This window comes from Gigantopelta aegis, chromosome 8, assembly GCF_016097555.1.
Source record: "Gigantopelta aegis isolate Gae_Host chromosome 8, Gae_host_genome, whole genome shotgun sequence".
Lineage (NCBI taxonomy): Eukaryota > Metazoa > Mollusca > Gastropoda > Neomphalida > Peltospiridae > Gigantopelta > Gigantopelta aegis.
In genome coordinates this window covers 53,247,725-53,269,178 of record NC_054706.1, presented here as the reverse complement: position 1 = coordinate 53,269,178, position 21,454 = coordinate 53,247,725, and the positions used below count along the sequence as shown (strand labels likewise).

Genomic DNA, 21,454 nt, shown 5'->3' with positions numbered 1-21,454 from the left:
GATAGCTTGAGCTAGTATGTGGATAGATTGGATGAATTTGACCTCTACTAGCTCTAAAATTAAAACTACATCGTTGTCAACTACGATAAATTACTCTCCTACCTTTAATTACTAGTAGATTTTGTCCAGAAAGAATAGTGAAAAAAAAAACATTCACAGTGACAAAGATTCCACATAATAGATGGTCACCCACATAGATTTCGATAAGATCTCCTTGGACTAAAAGCATGCAATTATTTGCAGGCTGCCATTTCATGTCATTGCTAATTAATATGATTCTTGGGTTTTGAGGTTTGTTTTGCCTATTCCTGTCAATAAGATGCATGGAAACAATAACGTGTAAAACTACAGCGTTTTTTATCGAGCTGATTAAATTTTGCGGTATACCAGTTTACTATTTCAGCACTAAAAAATATATTAAAGAATTTAAGGAAAATTTACAAACTTTCAATTCTTAAATGAACATTTTTCAGTTTATATTTTCTTAAAACGGACTGGTTAATTATCTTTAACTATTCACTATCCTCCAGTATCCTCTCAGCTGTATCCTTGGATAAGATTTGCTTTGTGCTGTTTCTTCATCTTCTTATTTGGTTGTGTTTTAATTATATGGAAATGGAAAAGGATTGACTTTCTGTCAATATTCAAAATTTTAAAATTTAAATTTTAGATTATTTCTCAAATGTATTTCTACATAACTTGTTTATTAATGTTGTTACAGTTAGCATATTATGATTGGCAGAAATCGTTGTTATAATGTTGCTGATGTTTTAATGCTTAGATTTTTGTCTGTCTGATGCCATGAAATAAAATATAAAAAATTGAATGCCTTATTATTTTTGTATGCATCTTTTTATTCTCATACTAGATGATTATGGGTTAGAAATGTTTTGAAATTGACTTGTTCATTCATGTTGACAAAATTTAAAAAGCAATTCTTTGCCATAATATTTTAAATATTAATTGGCAGGATTGAGTTTTTTCTCGTTCCAACCAGTGCACCACAACTGGACAAGGGTCGTGGTATGTGTTCTCCTATCTGTGAGAAAGTACAAATACTGATGGAAAGAAATAAAGGAACACATCAAATTGTAGACCATATTTAATTCACTACTAGCGTAGTAATGTCTGTATTTCATACAAAGTTGTAATGTGGGATAGAGTGTCTGTAGTGTTGAATGTGCTGCCTATATGTTCCCAGTCAACTTCTGACTATCAATTCATTTTTGATGCAGTCATTATTTCATATTGCTATCTGTGTGATCCTTTATTTCTTTTCATCAGTATATAAAAGGTCCCTTGCTGCATTAGAAAAAATGTAGCGGGTTTCCTCTGATGACTACAAGTCTGAATTACAAAATGTTTGACATCCATTAGCCGATGATTAACCAATCGATGTGCTCCAGTGGTGTCGTTGAACAAAACAAACTACTTTTAAATAATACAAAATATATCTTTTTATTTCTATGATTTTAGGGTACATCATTTTATCCTCTGGCAGAAACCTTGCTTGAAATTTTAGTTTTGGAAATAAGTTGGCAAATATTTGCCTTCTATGAGTATTATTTGCATGTATGCCTGGTTCCTGATCTAAGACTAGACATAACTTTATTTGTTAATCATGCCAAATGACCAAGATATACTCAACCATGAAATATACATTTAGCAAAAGTTGATTGTCTCAATGTTTGGATTTTCCTTATCTGATGACTGATTAGCATGCCACCTCTTAATGTAATTTTTAAGTATCCCCATTTGAAGTTTAATAACATTAAATAGTCGTTAATGGCATTCAGTAATATGGGTCACCAATTTTGAGATTTAAAGCTGCAGTATCGCCTATCGTAAATTCAATGGTTTTAATTAGTGAGTTCGTCATGCATTTTTTTTTTTAGCTTGAATGACCTGTTTATCACAAGGCCTAAAGAAATTTATTTAAATGTTTTTTTCTGGGAACTTAAAAAAATATATAAATCTTACTGGATGAATGTTGTTAACAAAAAAAAAAGAGAAAAGATAAAGGTGATCTACCCTACAATTTTTTGTAGGCATAATTTCAAGAGTTAAAATTCTAAACGCAAGTACAAGTTCTGTGATTATGTTACAGACTATTGGTGTAATACATGGTTACTTCCATTCAAATTCAGATTCCAAAGATAGCAACTATATTTACTTAATACATAAATTAGTCTTTTGACACATGCTATTAATATTTACACAAGGGATGTGTGGTATTTTTTGTACCAAGCATAGTAAAGTTTGTGTTTAACGACACCACTAGAACATTGATTTATTAATCATCGGCTATTGGATGTCAAAACAGTCTTAGAGAGGAAACGTGCTATATTTTTCCAGTAATAAGCAAAGGATCTTTTATATGCACCATCCCACAGATAGGACAGCACTGGCTGGAATGTGAAATGGCCCACTGATGGATTGATCATAAATGGACCGTGCATAAGACAAGTGCTTCACCAATGGGCTACGTCCCGCCCGACCGTGCCATAGGGGCAGTTCAACACTAGTGTTGGTATGTGTTGCGAAACGTTATGGGGGAAATAGGTGTGTTGTCTGGAGTTGCATAACATTTTGAAAACAATATCTCTTCTTTTTTTTGCCTTTTACCAGTTTGACACCTAACAGCCAATGTGTTTTTTCGTGCTGGGGTGTCCTTAAACATTCATTCATGTCACATTTTTTATTCATAAAGTAAGATGCAGTAAATCATTGCTTTTTTTTCTTTAACAGGTTTTTTTCTTTAACTAGTAAATTATCAAATAAAAATCCAAACAAAATCCAATAGTATTGGTCATCATAATTTATGTCAGGATAAAGAATGGGAGTGGAGGTTTACAAGAATTAAGGAATTTTAAAGAGTAAGTGGTTTTGGTGATACAAAACCTTAATAGGGGACAGGGTGTGTACCTCTATCACTTCATAAAGCATAAGTACATCTCGCATAACAAGACTAGACAATATTGTTAAAAGAATTGCCCCCCGTTTTATTCTATATTTCGCTTAACTTGGAAAAAAACAATTTAGAGAAAGTAAAATTATTTGTTTATATTGTATATATATATATATATATATATATTTACAAAAAAAAAAAAAAAAAAAAAAGGTAGTGCGCCGCCCGGGAATCGAACCCGGGTCGCAAGAATGGGAATCTTGCATGATACCACTACACCAGCGGCGCCATATTGTTAATAAATTTAAAAAATATGTATAAATATAGTAATGGTTTAATAACATTATTACAGTGCTATTTTATAAAATAATCTTTTTGTTTCGTGGTTAATATATTTTTAGAATTCTTTCACACTTACAGATAACCATATGTAATGCAACAATTTGTTACGAATTGATCCGACTTTCGGTACGGTTATAGAATATGTCCGCCACCTAAATACAACCATTTACTATACACTAAATAACGAATATGTAATTTTCGATAATTATAACTACTCTGACGATTACTAAAATAAAGCCAATAACTCGAGTTAATTTCTATTTTATTTTATTTTAGGAACTTTGCGTTATTTTGTGTTTTATTTCAGGAACGGTTAGGGTTTAGTTTGTTTTAGGAACATAGGGTCGAGTGATTTTCTGTTTTACTTTATTTTAATTTAGGAACTTTGTCGGTCGATTGTTACAGAGGAGTGTTGATAGCCTACACGGCTACAGAGTGATTAGGGTTAGCAAGGGGGGCTGCCCCCCCCCCCCCAAATAAGTCTTAATGTCCATATTTTTTTTATTTTTTTTATTTTTTTATAAATAAATAATTTTATTTTCTTTCTTTTTCCCCCGCAAAAACCCATGCCCCACTTTTTTCAAGAATCCCCACCAAAAAATCCCTCTTTTTACAGAAGGATTAGTGGCGGACAGATTCTATAACCGCTCCCGACTTTCTGTAAGAGTACCAAATTATTTCACTTGTTTTGGCATTTTGTTAAAGATAATAAAATGTGTATAAAATATTCACAACTAAGTTTGGATAATTTAACATAATACAGAATAACTAATAACGGTTAATTTACAGATGTCCTACTAGCCTACCAGTCCAAGGAGGATCCAAATAAATGGGGGGGGGTCCATGGGCGGATCCAAGGGGGGGGACCAGGGGGACGCGCCCCCCCCCCCAAAATTGTTCAAGTGCCCTCAAAATGTCCAAGTGCCCTTTTTGTTTGTAGAATTTTTTTTTTTTTAAGTAAACAATAATTATATTGTAGATAAATGAAATCAAGATTTTCGTGTACATGCGCAAGCTTGCAGATATGTGTCTGTGTTATTGAGTCTCAATGGGGCCCCATTGAGGTTCTAACGCGAGTGACGCCAATTTACTTCATTATTGCTAGTATATTATGACGTAGAACTGTAGGAATTCATATTAATTGTAAATATCAAAACTTGTAGTAAGGTGCCCTTTTGACGAGTCAATGTGCCCTTCTTTTTTGGTCCCCCCCTAAAAATATTTCCTGGATCCGCCCATGGGGTCGCTACTGATTCTACTGCATTGTTAGGGCCTATATCCTTTCGATTTAGTCTTGTGCAGAGATAGGATTTGAAATACGGTTATATAATATTGCTATTTAATCCTTTTATAACACAATTTTGCCCCCCACCCACCCCCCAAAAAACCCCAACCAGTGTCAAATACCCATTATGATTTAGCAATCCTATTTGTGGGTGACTTCTGACTTCGCAATCCTATTTGTGGGTGACCTTTATGTCCACGACATGTCAAAACAGTTTCAAATGTGTTATCATATTGAATGAATGATTGAGTGGGGTCCCGACTGATTGATTGATTGATTGACTGCCTGTCTGAATCATACGATTCATAGTGAATGACTGATACGTTGATTGCTTGATTGGTTTGGTGGGTTGTGCTCTCGATTGATCTGGTGGTTGGTTGGGTGGCTAATTGCTCATTATTAGTATTATTAGTATTATTATAACCTTAAGAATAATTATTTAAAAATATTTGTCACAAAACTAATAATAGTTATTTTAAATTTATTTTAGATTTATTGAACTACCAGTAATATGCCTCACGGTGAAGGGAAGTAGTATCTGCAGCGCAGACGAATGCGCAAAAGCTAGGCAGACGACAAGGAATGTATGCATTGTCGAGGGGACCAAGTAAAATTGCTGCAAGTACTCGCAGAGGTAGGATTAAAACAACGATAGTGAAGTCTTATTTGAACTAATAGTAAAGATCTCACCGTCCTTTTAAAGGATTTTTTTCAGCGGTCATTTTTATGCACATTGTTTTATTTTTTCAGGACCCCCGAAGCCGATAGAAAGCCTCGAAAATAGGGAAAACACGGGGTTGAGAGCTCCTGGCGAGCCCGCTATGAGGTATTTACCGGAAGTGAAAATATATTAGTAATATTTGCTATTTAAAACTGCCAGAATTATTGAAATTGACAGTTTGACAGTGGATTAATGTTAATAAAAACAAGCCCAAACATGTACGATCATTGCCAAAACAAAACCACGTGGAAGTCGCAGAAGTGTAGGATATTGGAAGGTCATGCATTGCTGATGAAACTTAATCCTTTTGTTCACTGTTCAGACTTCAGGGGCTTACAATAATGTCAGGTGACTTATTCGGAAAATAGCATTGTCCTTAAAATGTTTTTCATAAAATATTTAGATGGATAGCATAAACTAAAATCAAGTATCAACACCCTCTTCCACCCTCCTCGGAGCCCCCCCCCCAAAAAAAAAAAACCAACAAACATTTTTTTTTTTTTTTGATGGAAGAAATAAAAATAGGACCTTTAAACTTACAACTTTACTGTTTTAGTTATATTTTATTTTCATTACGGTCGACAACAGGACATTGTCTTGTTCATCAAGATAAACGTCTCCGGCACGATATTTATTATTGTGATGTTTATTGCTGTGCCGTAACGTTTATCCATTTGATCGAATTTTCCATTTGCAATCACGATTTAATAAAATCAGGCATATGTGCTTTATTTAAGAGCCTCAACACGTACAACAACATATTTTAATAAATTTTAGACAAAAATATTAAGTACAATACCTTTGGTAACCTTTCCATGCACAGCCCCCAACCCCACAACCTAAAAAATCATTGATTATAATAGTTTCATTAATCTTTCATAATATTTATATTAATCTTTTATAGCAAGTTCTGGGGAAAGGTGAATAGACACACAAAGAAATGGGGAAACAGACAATTTGAAAGTTAAACTGGCCGTTAAAAATATGTTATACATGTAAATCTAAAATGTTATAATGATTGTTAGCTCCATCTAATTTATTCCTTGAAACATTCATTAAACTACTTTCAAAACTTGTACTATAAGTCATATGTAGTTGCATAACAAATCTGCACAGCAATGTACTTAAATAAAGTACTGAAAAAGTATGTTCAACTACATAATTATCGAGCATTAATTCTCAAATGTTAACCATAACATTCAGAAATTAACATAAGTGTATGAACATGTTGACTGTAAACTTACCTAAAGTAATCCTGGTACCAACAGAAGAACAGGAATGATACACATCCATCCCACTACTTGTATGTTATTGTCAAGTCACAGTTATGCATTAATTACAAAACATGTTCATATGGTTGCGAGGCAATCGTCAACAACACAGTTGATGTTCAAACGGTTAAGTAGGAATCGAAGTACATATCGGTTTAGCCAATGTGCAGACAGGTACAAGGCAGTTATCACAAGCAGCAATTGTCATCAAGTCACACTTATGCATTAATTACAAAACATTGTCATATGGTTGCGAGGTTATCCTCAACAACACAGTTGTATTGCACTAATCAATGTGTTTCATTCATACTGTTGATGACAACTGCTGTTAGTGATAATTTATTCCTACTTAACTAATTTAACATTAACTGTGTTGTTGAGGATTGCCTCGCAACCAGATGAACATTTATTGCAATAATTAATGTATAACTGTGACTTTGTGACAACTGCTGCTTGTGATAACTGCCTTGTACCTGTCTGCACATTGGCTAAACCCGATGTGTAATTTGATTCCTACATAACCATTTGAATATTAACTGTGCTGTTGAATGTAATTAATTCATAAGTGTAACTTGGTGACAACTGCTGCTTGAGACAACTGCCTTGTACCAATGTGTGTTAAACATGGGTAAGCACACTAAATTATGAATAATGCACATTAATTACGAATAATGCACATTAACAAGAAAACAACAAGAAACAAGCAAATGTGTGATCTCTTGCTACCCCGTTTCATCTCTATGTCTGTCTCCCCAACCCCTCCTCTGTCTTGTGTGTGTATGTTATGGAAACATTTATAAATGAAAAAAAAACATGTTTTTATTTAGTTAATAATTTAATTAATTTATTTATTTATTATTATTAAATCAATAATTTATTTATTATGTTATTTATTTATTTATTTATTATAATTACTAACATTATTCAGTAATTTATTATTATATTATTATTTATTAAGTATTAATTATTTTTTATTAAGTATTAATTATTATTTTTTAGTATATTATTTAGTTGTTATTAATTTATTATTTATTAATTGATTTTTAAAAAATATACTCTTCAAAAAAAGAAACGCAAAAGGGTACAAATGGGTTATAACTCCGATTTTATGTTTCCTACCGGTTCATGCTTTGTGAATATAAGGTCATTGCATGTCCCAAACACATTCCCACGGTTACATTCGATAAAACGCAGCTACTGTACAATAAAGTTCCAAAATGTGAATATTCGCAAAAACGCAGCCACGTGAAAACCATGTCACCACTGCACGTGTGTTGTCTGCACGTGCAACATGAACACCGACAGTATAAAAGTGCAGGGTGTTCGCTTGCCTGGCCTCTGTATCTGGCCGACAGTTGACAATCCAGGACATGCCACGTCTCAGTGAACCGCAGAGAAACAATGCCATCGGCCGACTAGACGCAGGCGAATCCAGAACGGCCGTTGCCAGGGCATTCCATGTGTCCCCAAGCACCATCTCCAGACTGTGGGACCGTTACCAGCAACATGGATCAACACGTGACCTCCCTAGATCCGGTCGACCACGGGTCACTACCCCCGGGCAGGACCGCTACATCCGGGTACGCCACCTTCGGGAACGATTGACTACTTAAGCAATACCAGGTTTGCGCAGGATATCCGACCAGACCGTACGGAACCGCCTACGTGAGGTAGGAATTCGTGCCAGACGTCCAGTTCGAGGTGTCATCTTAACACCACAACACCGTCGACTCCGACTGCAGTGGTGCCAGATTCATCGACAATGGCCTCAACTGCGATGGAGACAGGTGTGGTTCAGTGACGAGTCCCGATTTCTGCTCCGACGTCATGATGGAAGATGTCGCGTGTATAGGCGTCGTGGTGAACGTTATGCGGCAAACTGCGTGCAGGAAGTGGACAGATTCGGCGGGGGTAGTGTCATGGTGTGGGCAGCCATCTCACACACTGGCAGAACTGACCTGGTCCACGTGCAGGGCAACCTGAATGTACAGGGCTAGATTGACCAGATCCTCCGGCCACACATCGTTCCAGTTATGGCCAACGCCAACTCAGTGTTCCAACATGACAACGCCAGGCCTCACACAGCACGTCTCACAACGGCTTTCCTACAGAACAACAACATTAATATCCTTCCTTGGCCATCGATATCACCGGATTTGAACCCAATTGAGCATCTATGGGACGAGTTGGACCGACGCCTCCGACAGCGACAACCACAGCCCCAGACCCTGCCCGAGCTGGCAGCAGCCTTGCAGGCCGAGTGGGCCACCATCCCCCGGGACGTCATCCGTACTCTGGTTGCTTCAATGGGCAGGCGGTGCCAGGCAGTTGTCAACACACGCGGAGGCCACACCCGGTATTGACTCCAGATGACCTTGACCTTGGTGGTGTGTCCTATCACTTACTCACAATGGACTAGAGTGAATTGTGAACAATCCTGCAACATTTGGTAATTATTGGACTCACCATTCAATAATTAAATACATTCTCCAAATGTTACGACAATGTGGTTTTGCGTTTCTTCTTTTGAAGAGTATATTATTCATTAGTTTATTTATTTATTATTATTATTATTATTATTATTATTAAACGTGATATTCCATTAAATATCGTGGAAGAAACTCATGAACCCGAGACGAATAATAATAAAAAATAATCCAATTCCGCCAACAGTTTTCAATCACATTTTAAATATGCTCATAATGGCCGGCGGGAATATTCGAGATTTTGTTCGTAACTGAAAATTGGATTAATGCAGGATTACTGTTTGGACAAAATGTCTATTTAACGTAAAATGTAACTCGGGATGTTTTCTTTATACAGTAAGTGTTTATATTTATTTGTACATCTCATATTTCGCCACGAAATACTTAATTCCATGGTTGTATCGATTCCGCCTAAAATCTAGGTGGAAAACGCACGCTTGTTTTTGCTGTTAAACTTGTAAACATCGGGTCCAATAAATGTCAAAATGTTAAAAAACGGACCGTAGATGTTTACCTTGGTGAACTAGACATTGTCATGATTGTGGAATAAAATATCAGTCTGCGAATTTAGCAATAGAAATTTTATTACTTCTCCCTTTCCAGTTTGATAAAAATAGGTGTGAAGAGAACATTAATTGGTATATTTGTAATTTTTCGTTATGTTCCATGGTCATTTGGAAAAGTTTTGAATTATACACTTTCTTTTAATCATAATAAGGTATATCTTTTTCATGTTATAAAATTTAAGCAAAACAATTGCATATTGTCATTAAAAATGCAATGTTATTAAGTAACCAATAATTAATTCGTATAGTTATGTTAAAATTAAAGTAATAATTGGTATTTTCTGACATTAATGTCCTAGAACCAAACTGCTTGACTGCAATCAGCAAGACATGCATTGGTGTAGCCTACAGTCTTGTGCAACAGTAAAACAACAGATCAACAAGGTGTCATCGTGTTTTCCCTAGAAATTTGGCAAGGCATGGCAGACAAAACACTTGGAGGTCAATTTTGACCATTTTTAGGGCACATTTTTTGCATTAAAGTCCAAAAAAAAGTTAAATAAACATAAATGTAATTAATGTGTTCTTGCTTTAATAAATGAATAGCAAAATATATAACAGAGATATTTTTATTAATTAATAATACATTTGTTTTAGTGTTTTATCAAGGCAATTTTAGAATTAATTATTGAAAAAGGCTTTTTTAATCTCAGTGCAGCATGGCGCTGATTAAGGCAAGATGGTGCTGCACCATGCTAAAACAAGCTAGGGAAAACACTATGTCAAGTAAGTTTGATACTATAGACGTTGGTGTCTCGGGGGATCAAAAATCCTGACACCCGTACCAAGTGGAATTTCCATGCCGGACAAGTAATTATGTTAACTGCGTATGCCCGATGACAAGTGACTAATGTAACACCACCTTTTTTTTTGTTTTTTTGTTACAAATCTTGGTAAAACCTTTAGAATGAGTTCTGATCGTTCAAGCATTTACATAGCTCTAAGAACTAACCCTAACCATAAATGCTGGAATGATCAGAACTCTTGCCAATGCGTTAACACACCAAAATGGAAAACAATGTGTTGAAAAGTTCAATAACAACTTTAAAGTTATTCCCCTTTTAAGATCGGTAATTTCCGCCACTGAACATTCAACTGAATTCGTACAAGTAATTGGTTTGATGATCTTCAAAATTGGAAATAGCGTCCAATACGCTTTACAGCTTATATAAAAATAAAATATACATGCCTTGTGTATGCAATCAAAATGTTTAATCCTTGCTAAAATGGTGTATGTAGGATACAGTTTAAAATTGTCATATTCAAATTATATTAGACGTTAACGCGGTGGACTCCGGAATTCTGCTCTGTGCAAATGAACAGGTGCGTAAAGCACGTTTATTATTTCCGAGTTCACTGGAACAAAGCATAAATATTATGAACTGTATTCTTATAAACGTTGCAAGATATTTTAGTTTAGATATCAAAACCATGTAGCAGAACATACTTAATGTTTTTCAATACTTTGCAAATGTAAATCTGCGTTCGTGTAAAATGAACGGGCAAGGTGAAGTTAGATTTCATTAGTCGTACGTCATAATCGTGACAAGTTAGATTTCATTAGCCCTACGCCATAATCGTGATGGTGCGATGCCCTCTAAGCATCCATGAATGTATTTATTTTTTCTGCTTTATTATTAATAGTTTTTAACAAATAAATTATGCTCAATAAATTAAAAATACAAGGCTCCAATCAATGTACACCCCCACCCCTTCTGTTGTTTACCAGTCATGCACTATTTAAAAACACTTGCAGAGTAGCAGAGCTCATGTTTACTTTGAGCCCAGCCACGGCTGTTTGCGAGATACTTTTCTCAGCTATGAACAGGGTAAAAACATCCCAGAGAAGTGTTTGGGGGCAGAGAATGTTAAATAATATACTCACAATAATGACACATAGGCCAAAATCCCTAAAAAAATTTCAACCAATACCAGCCATAAAAGAATGGCTCACAAGTGGAAAGGGTTCTCGCCACATCCATGGCCACTAAAACATACGTTGACACAATAATTATATTGAGATGAACAAGTGGACACTACCAAACAAATAAAGTTTAAATCAACAAATGGACACTATTTAAAAAATAAAGTTTAAATCAAGAAATACAGAAGACAGTGGATACTACTGGACAGACATATACATTTAGTACTTCCTGCAACCAAACTAATTACTTTCAATATTATTACATTATTAAGCACTGTATTAAATCAAATAGGAGTAACACAATAGGAGTTACATTAAGAAGTATGGGCAAGTGGAAAAATATATGGCGCAAGTGAATGTCTAATTGGCACTTGCCCTGTGGCAAGTAAATTTTTTGAACCCCTGTGTCTTGACCTTTGTTGTGTGAATTTGTTTTTGAAATTGAATTAGGTCCAATATATTACAGCAACTACTGCTAATAACTGATTTTCACTGAGCCTGTGTAGTGTAATTAAAAAAAAAAAATTCACCTCTAGTACTAGTAGAGTGCTCGTTTGAAAAGTGCAATGGTCACAGGATTAATTGTCCTTTATAATCTATTCAGGTTTTTTCTCTTTTAAAAGCAGTGTCCCACAACTGGTACATAAAAGGCCATGGCATATTGTACTGTCCTGTCGATGGGAAAGAGCATACAAAACATCCATTGCTTTATTATTGATAGGGGTAACAAGTGTTTTCTCTCTCTATCAGTGAAATTTTGAAATAATCATATATTAAGATAATAAATAACCATAATTTTTCTTTACTCTCTTTCTTGCAACCAAGTATCAAAATAGCCATGTTTACACACAATAGCTGTAGTTTAAAACATGTTGAGGTGTAGTTGAACAGATATTCCTTTCCTACCTAGTTAATATCCCTGTCAATAAATTATTTAGTTTTTATCAACACATTAACACAGATTTGGTGTCATATATTTAGGCTTTTAATGAGTTAAAATATGCCATGTTCTTTGTATTATTCATATATAAAGAAATAAAGATTGATTGATCGAGTTACATTAACCGTAATCTGAATATTTTGTTAGTATTGAAATATGTATTGACTATGATTTATTTTAATTATGCTTCTAATATTAAAATTTCTTATTTTAGCTCTCCAAAGCCAACATTCAAAAATGGTAGACGGGCAAATAGTAACCGATCAAACAATTCATCACAGGAGCCTTTGTCACCACAGCATGAAGATATAGTGCAGTACCTTCATGAAAGTAATAATTTAGTTTTTTTTAGGTAGTTTTCATTAGTGATGTTCTAATGATCAATTATAATCGAAAATTGATTGGTTCGGCTGTAATGATTTGATGATCATAATAACTGTAATTGGTCATCCAGTTTAGATGATGGAATTGGTATAAAAAAAAGAAGAAGAAGAAGAAAAAATTGTGTTCATGTGTACATAAAGAAAAACATTAAAATTAGCAAATTGTAGAGAGTATTCCTGTGAACATGACAATAGGTGCATGGTCCTTATAATTAAAAAAAAAATTGTGTTCATTACCAATTGTGTAATCGAAAGTTGATGTTTGATGCAGCTATAAGTTGTAATTTCAAGCCCTGGAAATGTAAAAAAATTTTTTTTTATATTATTTGATAAAATACATTAATTCTTTTAAGACTTTTCAAAAGTTTTTTGGATATTTAGTTTAGTGTCATTTATATTGTACTTCCAAAATAAATTTTAGTGTTTTTCTATTTCAGATTGGTCTAAAGTTAATCACGAATTTGAAATGAGCAAGAGAAATGACAAAGAAAGTAAGCAGGGTCTATTTCACTTTAAGAAAATGTAGTGGAATGAGCCGAGACCTATTCAGTAACGGTCTTCTTTGGGTACAAAATAACACATTCAAGATTAGCTTAACTTCCACATGTTCGAGTCCGATTACTTTATTAATAATCTAATATGACCCAAATGGCTTGAAAAATGATTGACACCTGAATAACATCATCCTTCTATAACTTATCAGCTATATGTATGTAGGCATGCTAGTATCAGAAATGAAAGTTTTCTGGATTTTTAATTGTCTGTACAGTGTTTCCAGATTTTTCACTGTTTATTCCAAGTTTTCATATTCTCTGTCCAAAATTTACGATGTAGTTTCAGCTTTTTTTGCTTATAATTTGGCGTATAAGCATATTTTGGTTATACTGAACCCATATGAGCCACATTTGTCTTCTCCATCACCATATAAGAATTATATCTTTGTGATGCGGTTAAGAGTTCTATAAAATAACATGTTTTACATCTATAATTAAATACATGTATTAACTTACAAATTAATTAGTAACTCAATCTATGAGTGGCAATCATGGTTAGTAGTCAGAGGTGGCTGCTTGAAACGGGCCACTGAATACAAATTGTCAGTAGTGTAAAATAATTCATTTATAGAAAAAATAAATTACTATGACCACTTAGTAGTTACTTTTTAAGTAAACTGATGGAAAGAAATAAGAGAACACATCGAATTGTAGACCAAATTTAATTCACTACTAGCGTAGTAATGTCTGTATTTCATACCAAGTTATAATGTGGGATTGAATGTGTAGTGTTGAATGTGCTGCCTATATGTTCCCAATCAACTTCTGACAATATGAATTGATTTTTGATGCAGTTATTACAGGGTTTGCACGCATCCTGGAAATCCTGGAAAGTGCTTAAATTTTATTTTCATCCGGGAAAGTGCTTAAAACTTTGGGAAAATGAATTAACCCCCTGGAAAGTCATGGAATTTTACTATTTTATATATATATTTTTTACATTTAATAATTATTTGGAAAATATATTTATAAATAATCGCATTTGAAGTCTGGTTCCAAACTATATTCTTCATGCAACAGTAATTATAAGAGGTCGACTGCCATTGGTCAGCTGTTAAAATGTATACACAGTAAGAAGGCGTGGACATAAATTAACACAACTTGTGATTGGTTGAATAAATTATGTAACTAAGCAGTCTTGTTTCTGACATTTGTGAGTTCGAAACTACTGTCAAAGATAAATAATTTAGTAGATAGCTGTAACCAGCGCCTTCCAACAAAACAAATACTCCTGAGGCTTATGTCTGCTATGCTTCTGTGCAGCGAGACTCGTGCAAAAGTTGAGAACTTGTAGTTGACACACATTCTTTTGATCTCCATTGAAGTCTTAGATGACCGAATACACAGCAAAACGGTATCCACATGTCAAGGCATGTCAACGAAGCAACCAATTAACTAAATAAACAATCATTTTATGGGTTAGTTTTGATTGATTGTGATATAAATTGGTGGTAACAAAGAGTCCACTTCAAGAGATTATTTTTGTGCTATCAATGAATAATGTGGTTGACATTTTGTTACTCATGGAAACGGGTATAATTCCGATAAATTTTGTATTTAAAACACGATGTCACTAATGAGTTTAAAATAATTATTAATGAAAATAAAACATGTTTATATGATTTATGTAATTTTGTCATTAGGTACTTTTTAACAAATAAATAATGATTTAAAGTACATACATGTACTCTATAAGCACTGACCTATAAACGTAATACCGTAAATGTATTAATTAATGTTAGACGTTTTGTGACTTAAATGTTTTGTTTTGTTTGTTTTGTTTTTTAAATTTTATTTATTTATTTATTTATTGCTTGGAAATAATAGATTTGGATAATACCGGTATTTAAACATTATCTCTTTTTCTTGATAGTTTTGGGTAGAAGAGTGATTTTTTTAAATTTAAAAAATCTGGATAATATAAATTAAACATAAAATTTTATTTATTTATTTTTTATATAATGACACCCCAGTACATTGTTCATTTATTGATTGTTTGTTTATTTGTAAGTGAATTACAAGTCTTTTAAAAACAAAACAAAAACTTTGATTGATTATTATTCTATCAGGGTTTTAGATCTCATTAATTTGAGCACAACTATTTTAGATCTTGTTAGTATAGTAATGTTGACAGCTGGTAAAAATGTTGCTGAAATCCATTTCAATTTATATCGGTCAAATTAAGCATAATATTTTAGTGGTATTGAGGTAAAAATATGTTTGAGGTTAGTATATAACATTGTTTATACTCAATTTGGGCCTGCTTGTTTTGGGCACAATTTTAGGCCTTTTGCCTTGACTTTGGTGCAGTCCAAAAGTCCCATCTATATAAAGTTATATAATTCTGAATCATGACCAAAAATAAATGAATTTTTACCAAAAATAATTGAAACCCTCAAAAACATTTCCACAATGTGGTTAGATATGTATTATGGTTATAGAGTGTTTTGCTGTAAGATCCAGCATTAAGACACAGATGCATGCACACCCCGCACACACACTGTCAAAAAAGATCTGTACACTATAATATTTTTTTATTTATGTATTTTTACAACTTTAGCATCCATGTGATATATCTAGATTAGGTGTAGCTTATGTTTGAGACCTAACAACCACTGAATAAACAGTTTACTGGGGTGCCGTTAAAAAATCTTTTCCAGGTAATATATTCAGACTCCTGGAAAAATGTAAAATAGCCCTGAAAAATTAACCAAAATGGTGCTTAAAAGTCCTGGAAAATGAAAATGTTTTTAAGTGTATGAACCCTGTATTATTTCTTGTTGCTATCTGTGTGATCTTTTATTTATTTCCATCAGTATATTTATGATCCATTTTAGATGGTCACTACAGGGCTCACCCCATCCATTGTCAAATTAGCCAATTGCTAATTTAAAAAAACTAAAACTTATATAAGACTTTTCTTTAAAGGAAACATGACACGAGACCATATTATAGCTCATTTTAAAAGCAAAATGATATAAAAATAATATACAAATAACTTTATAACAATAAAATACGTGTAGTTAACTTAAAATGAAGAAATTACGCTAATCAGTATCAAAGTACGATTTATGCATATTTCTTCGTGAGCGTTCGGAAAAAAAGGGAAGTGACGTCAGAGCCGCTGTACTCTTCCATTGTTGTTAACTGTTTATATATGGAGTAAGGGGCTTACGATCTTTTCAGTCCAACAGTGCCGTACTGCGCAGCCTTTGGGTGTAAAAATAAACAGTTTAAACGATCGGGATTGTCTTTTTATGGTTTTCCAAAGGATTGTATCCGAAGAAAGACGTGTGTATTTTATCGCAAAAGAAAAGATTGGACACCAACACCGCATAGTACTTTGGTGTCAGAATAATTTACAGCCCGGAGACAAAAACAGTACTCGGTTGCACAAAGATACACCTCAGCATGATGTATTTATATATGTTTTTTTTTTGTTTTTTTTTTAAAAAATTTATTTATTATTTAGGGCTGTAGGCCTACATAAACAAAATCTGTATTCACCGTCCGAAGAAGGAAACGTCAATAAGTAATTAAATATGGCATATACAAACATGGGATTTGGCATGAGGATACATCTCAGTACGATGTTATTAAATATGTTTTTAAAAAAACGTGTAGAAAACAATAATAATTTTAAATAAAAGCCCCAAAGTAACACGAAGTTCAATACAAAATAAACCACTACTGTTTGGTGTCGAAATAACTATTATGTTTCATCCACGGGCTGACTTGAGAATCGGAGTGTTGTTTTAGTTAATTGGTCCTTTCTTTCCATGGCCTGCACATGTGATTCCTGATTGGCAGGTGTATATTGCAGGGTATCGACCAGGTAAGTGATTACCACGGTCTAGACATACATACAAAATACGTGCCAGTTTTTTTAAAGATCACAGGGTATTGTGGCGTAACCTGTCGCGACTATAGTACAATGTTAATGGACATTATCAACCGCCCTGCTTCATTACTGTAAATAATGCTGTAAAACCCTTGATTAAGTAGACTTTCCCCATCTAAAATTACAAAACTGACCAATTGCGTAGTACCAAAGAAAAGAAAATTATCACTTGGGTATCGTGAGTGGTCGTTTTTACTCTAACGCACCCTACCAATAGGCCTAATAATATGCTACTTTTTTTATGAGAAAAATACTATAACCCCATTTCGTTCTATTGTTGCAAATAGAAATATATTTAGTTTAAAAGCTGATTATATTCTCAAGTCATTTATGTTGTTTTACAAGTCAGGTTAATGAAAGTGAAGCGCCTTGTCGTAAATTAGAGCGTTTGTTTACACTGTACATACAGATTTCATTATGTACAGCCCAAACATAAAAAATGCGATATTTTCTAAAAAAAAAAAAAAAAAAAAAAAAAAAAAAAAAAAAAAAAAAAATGTTTGTCCTACATTTATATTTTTTACATATTTAAATACATCATATCGAGGTGTATCTTTATGCTAAATATGAACAGTATACACCTCGGCATTAGCATCCGAGTTTTGGTTTTGTCTCCGGGTTACTTTCGGGCTCCGGGCTGTAAATTGGTCGACCGGTCTGGTCTAACACCATCGGTTTCTCCACCCTCTGACTCGCTATCCGTTTTTTCTTCAGTATCACTGTTGTAAGTAAATGTGTGTCTTTCTTCATTTACTAACAGCTCATATTGATACGGCAAAACGTTTTGCGAACGAACACGCATTGTTTTGGTAAGCTGTGCAAGTCTTAAGATTCTTTATGAGTGGTACGGACTAATGCTTTTAAGTGTAAGGCTTCAGATCAAGTGACGCGTCTCTGACGTCACAGACCTCGTGATTGCCCTGCTCACTAAAGATTGGCAATTTCCGCTAAGAGCTCGTATCTGGGGGGGGGGGGGGGGGGGGGTTTATGGAGATATTTTAAGTAATTATTTTTTTTTTTTAAGGTGTTCCTTAAGTATTTTTTTTTTATTTTTTTTTTTAGGTGATTCAATTTATAATTAATTGTACATGGTTGGTGCCAAATATAGGTTATGTGACATGTTTCCTTTAAGTTAACCACTTTTTAATCACTTTCAAGGAAATACTTGACAGATTTCAATTTTGACTCAAACAAAATTCCTTCCAGTGTGATTCTGCTTTAGGAGACTGCTAATAATATTTGACATTGAAAATTGTTCAGAAGGAAAAAATGTGGTCACATGACAAGTAGCTGCTGAATGCAAGTGACCACTTGAGTAGTTTTGACATAATTTATTTTACATCCTCTTTTTGTCTTTCTGTTTTCCAGCTGGCCCTTCATGGTACAGAGAAAAAAACACAAATCCAAATTTAGCAGGTACTGTGCACATGTAACTATTTGTATTTAAGAAAGTACTTTATTGTAAATGCTTTTTAAAAAGTAATACATACATAATCTACACATTTTGTAATACTTTGCAGTCCATATTATATCCTGGACATAACTGGTACAAACTACATAATTTTAGCATTTACTTGGGGTTTTTTTTATTGTATGACACCACTTTAACATGTTTAAATTATTGAGGACTTATATGTTTAAGTTTTAAAACATGCTCACTTACTTTTATTCTTTTCTTATTTTTAGATTTCAAGCCTATTGATTGGCAGAGTTACCTAGCAAACCGATGTTATCAGAAAATTACAGAGTCTAGCTGAGATCATTTGTGCAACTGTTTAAAATTTTTTCCTAAAGTCACTTGGTTGTAGATATTTTAGCTTCTCATCTACTCATGTTTAGAGAATCTGTAAAACAGATTTTTACACTGTAATTTATTTTTCTTTAATATTATATACATTTTTGACAATTTTATCGAAACGGTTGTTTGTATAATATTTTTAAATGTTTGCTGGTTTATTGAGATATGAAACAGTTCCTTTGTGATTCATATTCAAATAAATAACAAATTGAGCAACATCCAGAAATGATTTGTTTGGTCATCAGTGTGGAAAGCATTTCAGTAAAAACTGAGGAAATAATGCTGTGCTTGAATTTGTGATGCTTGTTACAACTGAAATTACACACTTGGAATTACAAGAAATATAAATAAGACTTATTAACAAGATACTAAATAAGCTATTATTTTGGATCAAGTTTGTCCCGAATGAGATAATATTCATTGGGCAGAAAGTCTGTCTAAAATTTCACTTGGGACATTTAGGACTTAATATGAAATGGTAGCGAGTTCAGTGTTCTCTTTCCTTTCCAAGAATGGCAAGTCTGACTGGCCTGGATATAATTTTAAAAAGAAAGGAGATTGTCGGTGTCGGTGTTCAAATCCAAATGTTTAATACTTCATAGTATGTGATGTCATGAAAGGGTGCATCAGTGGAATATTCTTGTATCATGTTTCATCTAAAAATCAATGTATTTCAAATTATATGGGAAAGAAATAAAGTTTCAGTTTGGTGCATGAAGAATGTTGAAACTTGATGACAAGTGCACTTAAGCTTCAAATTTAAAATTATAATTATGTATAAGAATAAAATAACTGTTTAACCAGTGATTATGGATTCTAGTGACCAAGTTGGTGAATCCATTAACTTATTTCTGCGGTTTTGTTAATAGTGTGAGTGCTGCCTCCCAACTTGATCCATCTTGGCTGGTGTCAAGATTCAAAAAAATTAATCTCGACAGTCGATCAATCTGGAATCTGCAAATTCACGAGCTGAACATCTCATCTGTTACATTGTCTTAAGTCAACTCAAGGCTTAAAGAGGCTATCCTGTGTTTTTCAATTGTTAAAGACTTTTTAACGATTGTAATTGCATATTAAATGTATTTTTCTGCTAAAAATATTAGTTGCTGTATATTAAATGTGTTTCTGATTGTTCTAGTGTTTGTACTGGATCAAACTTCATTTTATTTCCCAATGTCTGCTTTTTATATGCCCATCTACGAGTCGTATTATGGTATGGCGTCAGTCCGTCCATACGTCCGTCTGTTAACTTTTTCTTGTCCAGACCATATCTTGCATACAGGACCATCAAACCTCATGTAGGAAAAACTAGGGATGGAGGTGTCACTATTACTAGGTCACAGTGACCTACTTTTTACGGTTTACTGCGCATAACAATAAATCCTTGTCTGGATCATATCTTGCATACAGGACCATCAAACCACATGTTGGAACAACTTGGGATGGTGGTCCGTCCAAAACAAATTGTTTCATCCATCCCACTGCAATTTCACATAATTACAATTGAATCATACCCGTAACATATTCATTAATATGGATATTGTTTTCCATTAAACTCCAGGCCCCGTACTTATAAACCTTAAAGTCTAGACTTTAATATTAAAGTCCAGACTTTAACGTCATGGCAACGCCATTCAAATAGCATTACGTTAAAGTCTAGACTTAAGTTTTATAAGCACGGGGCCCTGATGGGCGTATCATGTACCTCACCGATACTCTTTGTTTATGTATGAAATTATTGGAAGACCAAATCCAGTTTCGGCTACTTACAAATGTTAGGATGATCAGAAACCCATTGTATATTCAGACACTGATATTATAAACAAATATATTTAATGTAAAATAAAAGTAATTGAAAAATTTTGGTAGTCTGTACAATGCATCAAACTCGGGACAGTCTCTTTAACCCTAATTGTAACACTTGGTCCAGAGATAAAAAGTTTTTGTTCAACACCACCACTATCATTGGCTATTGGATGTCAAACATTTAGTAATTTTTACATAGTCTTAGAGAGGAAACCCGCTACATTTTTTCATTTCGTTAGTAGCAAGGGATCTTTGATATACCAGTCGTGCACTGGCTGGAACGAGAAATAGCGCAATGGTCCCATGAAGGGAATCGATACCAAATAGACTGCATCAACCAAGTGCTTTACCACTGGGCTACATCCCACCTCTGGTCTAGACATGAGACAAAGCTTCTTGCCACATATTTTTCTGATGGCAATTAAGAGAGTTTTTCCAGTATTGCATACCATAGCAACATACCAGTAATGGTGCATTAGTTCAATTAGAAAATTATCCAAAGCATCCCAATAATAACTGATGGATCAAGTGCTCGTAGACGAAATGGTCCATGTCATATTTGGTGAAGT

The 21,454-nt window shown here is 33.8% G+C and overlaps 1 protein-coding gene and 1 non-coding gene across 2 annotated transcripts; one reads left to right on the top strand and one right to left on the bottom strand.

Annotated features, from left to right (window-relative positions):
- Window positions 1-3,125: 3,125 nt before the first annotated feature.
- Window positions 3,126-3,196, bottom strand: Trnag-ccc. Its single transcript has one exon. It is a non-coding gene; the product is annotated as a tRNA-Gly (tRNA).
- A 1,849-nt stretch (window positions 3,197-5,045) lies between these two features.
- Window positions 5,046-19,886, top strand: LOC121378424 (mapk-regulated corepressor-interacting protein 1-like). Its single transcript, XM_041506598.1, has 6 exons — window positions 5,046-5,169; window positions 5,286-5,361; window positions 12,658-12,773; window positions 13,264-13,317; window positions 18,650-18,697; window positions 18,968-19,886. Exons 1-6 carry the CDS (start codon window positions 5,118-5,120, stop codon window positions 19,036-19,038), a joined length of 417 nt encoding a protein of 138 aa, XP_041362532.1. The 5' UTR covers window positions 5,046-5,117; the 3' UTR covers window positions 19,039-19,886.
- Window positions 19,887-21,454: the final 1,568 nt, after the last annotated feature.

Bases quoted from the DNA above. Each gene is read 5' to 3' on its own strand.
- LOC121378424 (XM_041506598.1), top strand. From the start codon at position 5,118: ATGTATGCATTGTCGAGGGGACCAAGTAAAATTGCTGCAAGTACTCGC. The intron at 5,362-12,657 runs GTATTTACCGGA...TTCTTATTTTAG, and splicing joins CCTGGCGAGCCCGCTATGAG to CTCTCCAAAGCCAACATTCA. The intron at 18,698-18,967 runs GTACTGTGCACA...TCTTATTTTTAG, and splicing joins CACAAATCCAAATTTAGCAG to ATTTCAAGCCTATTGATTGG.